The sequence below is a fragment of the Lolium rigidum genome, chromosome 3 (assembly GCF_022539505.1).
Source record: "Lolium rigidum isolate FL_2022 chromosome 3, APGP_CSIRO_Lrig_0.1, whole genome shotgun sequence".
In the NCBI taxonomy this organism is placed as follows: Eukaryota; Viridiplantae; Streptophyta; class Magnoliopsida; order Poales; family Poaceae; genus Lolium; species Lolium rigidum.
In genome coordinates this window covers 5358849-5365007 of record NC_061510.1, presented here as the reverse complement: position 1 = coordinate 5365007, position 6159 = coordinate 5358849, and the positions used below count along the sequence as shown (strand labels likewise).

Genomic DNA, 6159 nt, shown 5'->3' with positions numbered 1-6159 from the left:
ATAGTGCCGAAAGTTATGGCCTCTTCTGATGTTCAGAGGCGATCCTTCCTGGAAAATAAAGGGCTCACTATGGACGAAATCGAAGAAGGATTTCAACGTCTAGTAGTACTCCGTAAGTTTCTTTGATAGGTTTGCTCAGCCTAGGTTTAATTCATTGAAGTCCAGCCATCAATTTTTGATCTAATGTATCATGTTCATTGATGCCCATTTATATTTCATTTGTTTTCCAGCTTGGAAACATAACTTTGGACATGTTATCCAATATTATCTTTGAAAATGCACGTGTTTTTTACTGGGCCATATTTTGAACAATGTTTTTACTTTCTCCAGATCCTTGGAGCCTTGGAGGGATGACTGGAATGCTCTGGGAAACATCTTACTTGACCCGGAGGAGGTATCCTTGTATTGTTCTCTTTTGGTGGTGCTAGGTGTGTTGTATGAAGAGCAAATTGCATATTAACCTGTATATCTTGAAACTCTCAGTACACTAGAAAATGGATCATTATAATATATGGAAGTCTAAAGTTACTTTTGTATAACAAAAATTGAGCTTAATTTGTGCCTACACAGTTATAATTGTTGTGTTAATTGCACATTCTAGGTGTCGCATTCATTAAACCTCATTTTGGATATTTGTTGCCAGAAGCTGCCTTGGTGCCACTAGCTAAGAAGGTTAAGAAATTTGGTCTTTAGTTTCATGCTAGCAATGCATCTTTGTTATATAATAGAAAGCGAATTTAGATTTTCATTGGTCTGCTGGATTATGCTTAGTTCTAGGCAGGTGTCACAGTAGAACTTACTAATTTGAAAGCATTAAAATTTGGCGACGTAGTCATGCGACAACATGATGGGTTTTACATCCGTGCCATTCGTGTGCATACTCCACGGAGTGAATGGACAGCCATGTGCAGCATCCTCACATGCACACTAGATTAGGGAATCACAACTATATATTCCATTGCACCTATTGTGCTTGGATATCTAAGCCTAGCTACTCCTATTGTACTTGGAGCACCTGATTAACCCTGCCGAACCAAACCGAGTGCGGTACCTGGATGTATGTTACACCTTTCATGTGCTTTGTTCCTATGTTTCTGCTAGCTGATAAACGTTTCTACTGTCCGGTAGTGCTTGAATTCAGATGATTAGCTTTTAGATTTGAGCTTTTGCTGTTGGTTGTGGTGTTTGCTAAATTCAATGGTTATGCTACTTTTCTCAGTGTGCGTCGTTAAATTATTTCCCGAGTAGCAATAATATGTAAGCAAACACGTAGAGCCCAGGTTGCAGTGTCTTCATAAACATGGGAATGCATTAGCACGAATTGTACTGTCAGGCTATATTTCAGTAGACACATGCAAATAGGAACTCTAGGTTTCAGTTTCAGTTTTAGTGTGATTACAGTAGCTTCATCCTAGGTAACACCAGCTTTCCATTTAGTGAAATCATCAGGTGTTCAACATTTAGCAACATTGTCCAATGGGTTGTAGAATTCTGAAGTTCAGTAGTATATGCATGTCCAATGGCAACTTATTATTTTGTTGTCATGTTGAACCCATTTGTTTGTGCATTTTGACCGCTCTGTGATAACCTAGCCTGTATAAGAATTGATCGGTACCCTGATCCGTGGCATATATAGCCCGCGAGAAGTTGAATTCCCATCCGCCTGTCAAATGGAACCTTCCCCCATGTGCCAGCCAGCAAAGTCCGACTTGTGTAAGCCTGAGGATCATACCTACGAGCTGTGCCATAGCTCATTGCTTGTCCGCTAACCCAAAGGATATAGCACATGAGTTGGAGGCAATCTTGCACATGGAGGGACAGATCACGAGAGATTCCAAACACCTCAATAATTTTCATTACAAAGAATAAATCAAATGGACAAGAAGAGATAAGACCCGGCCCAACGGCTCCTGTCTGTCTACAGTATGCAGCCAAATCATGTCTATCTACAGATATGTATCAACGGGACGTGGGGGCAGGAAGAATGCGTGACAGGGAAAACTCTGCTCGTGTTGTGTAGCTCAGTTGGTGCATTTCCATTTGGCGGTGGGGACGCAGCTGAGGTAGTGGCACCAGCTGCAGCTGTCGTTGGCGTTCGACCCCCGGAACACCATCGCCAGCCCGATCGCGAATCTGCAGAAAAAAGAGGGTGTCAACGCTGTCAGAGAGAGCACGCAAAGAATGGCTTCCATTCGTTCTTCGGACACGATGCCAAATTAACTTTGCCAGCTTCACCGACAGAAACATGTACAGGTTGATTGCGCGTAGCTGTTGAGGCATAGAAATATATACTGGAAATATTATATGGCAAGTGAGTGTGGCTGTCGAGATGGTGCATGTTAGGTTGGAGTGGAAAAAAAGCGACCAATACACGTTGTTTCAGAATTTAGAAGGAGAAGAAGAAGAAGACCAGCTACGCACTACTAGGATAGTCTATCTATCTGATTAATGTAGAATAGAACAGCAAGGTGCATGGTGTTCTGTGCGAATTTTTTTTAAATAATACACATTTTTTTGTTTATTTCAGAAATAATACTCGGTTTTGAGATATTTCAGAAATAATACACTGTCGGGTTCAGGAAACCCGAAATTTGAAACTCGGGGTAGAGGAACCCGAAATTTCAAATATCGGGGTAGAGGAACCCGACTAATCCTGTTTCCGCGAAAAGAAGGAATTGGGGTAGAGGAACCCGAAATTTCAGAATTAGGGTAGAGGAACCCGAAATTTCAAAAATCGGGGTAGAGTAACCCGAAATATGTGGGAATCTCGGGGTCGCCTAACCCGATTCACTAATATCGGGTTTCTAAAACCCGATTCTTTCTTTTCCTTTTCTTTTTCCTTTTTCGCCCTCCCGCCAAAAGAATAAGTCGGGTTCCTCTACCCCGATTTTGAAATTTCGGGTTCCTCTACCCCGAGTTTTAAATTTCGGGTTCAACGAACCCGACGGTGTATTATTTCTGAAATATCTCAAAACCGAGTATTATTTCTGAAATAAACAAAAAAAAGTGTATTATTTAAAAAAAATGCGCGGTGTTCTGTCTTCGCCTGTCGTTTCACATGAGACTCTTAAGTGGAACCTGGGTGTGCAGCCTGGTTGGCGCGTCAAATCTGTCTATGCACCTAACCCATCTAGTAATGTTTCTTTCCCTTTTCCCCTGTCAAGTTAGTACTACGGAGTAACAGCTCTGGTGTTTGTCCTAGATGTGTTGATTACATCTGCTACAATTGGCAACAAATCGCTAAGGGTACTACAGTTCCGAGGGAAAAGTCCGGTTTGAACCTGGGTGCACGTGAACCCTAGTTGGAAATGCATTTTCGAAATGTGAAAAAATTCTGAAATAAAAATATCCGGGTACGTACGCATGTTTCATGTGTGCGCAGAAAGTTTTCGCGGAGAAACCACTTTTTTATTTCAGAATCTAAAAAAGACAAAATACGTCACATATATACTGCTATATAGCCCTGCAAAATTTCACTTTTTTGCCGAGACAAAATAAAATATTTTTTCGTCACGAAACTCATGCCCAGGGCACATATTTGAGATCATCTGAGAAATCATTTTGTGTTTCGATTTTTGAAACATATTTTGACATCACAAACGGAACTTTTCAAAAAGTGGGTTCACATGCCCCGTGTTCACAAAAGCCGGTCTCAGTTCCGAGCGACTAAACGTGTTGTAGGTGAACTAGCTAGCATTACCGTCGTGGTTAAGAAACTGAATAATGGGCCGGATCGAAGCAGTCGGCTTACCCGGCGACGGCGAGGATGAGGGCGATGGCCATGAGCACCCACTGGTAGGCGAGGTACTTCCTGGCGGTGCAGGGGCTGCCGGCGGGGAGGCTGTAGCGCTCCATCCACCCGAAGTGCGGGCGCATGAGCAGCACGAAGCCGAGGAGGAACCCCGTGAGGAAGCCGCCGATATGGGCGAAGTTGTTGACGTGGGGCAGGATGCCCAGCACCAGGTTGACGGCGATGACGAAGAACAGCGTGGTCACGGCCGCCACCTTGTTGGTGTAGATGGTCCAGTTGGAGATGAGCTCCGAGAGCATGGCGCCCAGCAGGCCGAAGAGCGCGCCCGAGGCGCCCACGGAGATGGCGTTGCGGATGAAGAGCGACGACAGCACGCTGCCGCCCACGCCGGACAGGAGGTAGATCGCGCCGATCCGAACTGAAGTTCAATTCAGCTTGATCATCAGCATCAATGTTGGAAAGAAATGTGAATTCATCATCATGTAGTAAGAAAAGAAGAACTTACTGTATCCGAACTGCTGCTCGAGGCGGAGTCCGATGAAGAGGAGGCTGAGCATGTTGGCGAGGAGGTGGAGGAGGCCGGCATGCATCCACATGCAGGTGATGAGGCGCCACCCCTGGTTCCCGTGCACCACCTTGTCCCACACCAGGGCGCCCATCTTCTCCAGCCTGCACACACATGTACACGAGCGTTCACTGTCAGGATACGTCCTCTCCTATAGAGCTTATCTCATCATCAATACAGCCGACCCCACAATCATGCCGTATATGGAACTATTAGTTGTACTGGCCCGATACAGGCAAAACCAGCGCATCTGCACTTGTGGTGGTAGCCCTACTTGCTCCTTTTCCAAGTGTTTTCTGACTCATCTCCCTGTTCTACCAACTACCACAACTTCGGTGCCGGATCTGAACTTTGAAAGTTCGGTTCAGACACAGTTTTCCTTTTAGCAAAGCTGATACTAGTACAGAGTTTCTGACTAATAATGTCGCCAAGGGACACAACAGAGGGGCGAGCACTAAGCAGTTTTCTTACAAAAGGAAAATGGATAAATCATGCTGAAAAACGAAACCAAGTTGTGTTTGCAGAACTAATGGATGGCTCAATCGAGTCTCTATGATTCTTGGAACCAATCTCTGCTACCTACTGGAACTAATTACTTCGCAGGAAAGCAAAGCTGCCAACCACCGGTAGATTTCCCAGTAAGAAAAAGATTGATCGTCACATGTTATCACGGGCGACTAATTCAGCATCGGCGATCACTATCAGTACAGTAGTCCCGGGTCCTAATGAAACGGCTAGAACGACAATAACCGAACGAAACCAATCAAGGAAGTGAAGGTACTCACGTCGCAGATGATGGTCCGAGCAGCGGGTTCTGGCGGAGCGGCTGGAAGGAGAAGCGGCCTAGGAACCGCGCGACGCACTGCCCGTCGCGGGCCTTGGTCTTGGCGGGGCAGTTGTTGTAGTACATGGCGATGACGAAGACGCAGAGGTTGGCGACGAAGATGGACGGCACCAGCCACGGCGTCCACTCGCGCTCGCCCTCGTGCTGCGGGTACAGCGGCGCCGGCACCTTGCCCGGCTCCTGCTTCATCTTCGTCGACCCGCCCTTCTCCACGTCCGCCCGCGACGTCGCCATTGGTGCAACGACTGTCTCTGTGTGCTTGAGCTACGTGTGATGGTGGAGCTGCCTGGTTGCTTGAGCGTAGAGGAGGAAGACGAAGAGGAGGAGGTGGTGGTGGAGGTGGTGGAGTGTGAAGAGGACGGGGAGAGGAGTGGGAATAAATATAGAGAGCAACTTGAGACAAGTAGGCACGGCACCGCGAGGCTGTTCGCTGGAAGGGTGTGCGCCCGCGTCTACGGCTGGCCGCCATGGCTGTACCAAGTGTATGTATGTGTATCGTGTGTAATGTGTGGGCTGGACGGCTGTAGGCAAGGCAACGCGGTTTGATTGGTCTTGTTCATTTGACCAACTGCTCATGTTTTCTCTAGGATTGGTAGTTCGGTACCAGTTCTACAGTCGGTGCTACATGTGCTGAATGGGCACTACTGTTGACTTGTTCGACCTGCACCAGTGCAGAACCGAGCAACAGTAGCAAATTAAGCAAAATTACTTTTATTTATTAAGTTAAGGTAGTCTCGCGGCATTATTGAACTCAAATGTTTAGCATGCACCATGCCTCACTCTTGATTTTAGAAACAATAAGACTCGGCATCCTGGAGACCTTGCAAAAAGCCCTCACATTGCGCTCGTTCCAAATCTCCTACAAGGTGAGCATGATGAGAGATGCAAAAGATATCCTTCTAGTGCAATTAGTGTAGGCGAAGCTAAGCCACCAATCCTTGACCGTCTCGATCTTGGCCTAGTCCGAAGTGGCCACCGAGGTAAACCCAGGCCAAGAGA

The 6159-nt window shown here is 46.3% G+C and overlaps 1 protein-coding gene across 1 annotated transcript; it reads right to left on the bottom strand.

Annotated features, from left to right (window-relative positions):
• Positions 1-1820: 1820 nt before the first annotated feature.
• LOC124701116 (RHOMBOID-like protein 2) lies at positions 1821-5455 on the bottom strand. Its single transcript, XM_047233163.1, has 4 exons — positions 5102-5455; positions 4257-4420; positions 3752-4169; positions 1821-2133 (listed from the first exon to the last, which is right to left on the bottom strand). The coding sequence occupies exons 1-4, from the start codon at positions 5392-5394 to the stop codon at positions 2022-2024; spliced, it is 987 nt and encodes a 328-aa protein (XP_047089119.1). The 5' UTR covers positions 5395-5455; the 3' UTR covers positions 1821-2021.
• Positions 5456-6159: the final 704 nt, after the last annotated feature.

What these genes read in the sequence shown, in the direction of transcription:
- LOC124701116 (XM_047233163.1), bottom strand. Translation starts at nt 5,394, where the DNA reads ATGGCGACGTCGCGGGCGGACGTGGAGAAGGGCGGGTCGACGAAGATG. An exon ending in CTCGGACCATCATCTGCGAC is followed by an intron (nt 4,421 to 5,101) that starts GTGAGTACCTTC and finishes ATGTGTGTGCAG; the next exon opens with GCTGGAGAAGATGGGCGCCC. An exon ending in CTCATCCTCGCCGTCGCCGG is followed by an intron (nt 2,134 to 3,751) that starts GTAAGCCGACTG and finishes TTTTTTCTGCAG; the next exon opens with ATTCGCGATCGGGCTGGCGA.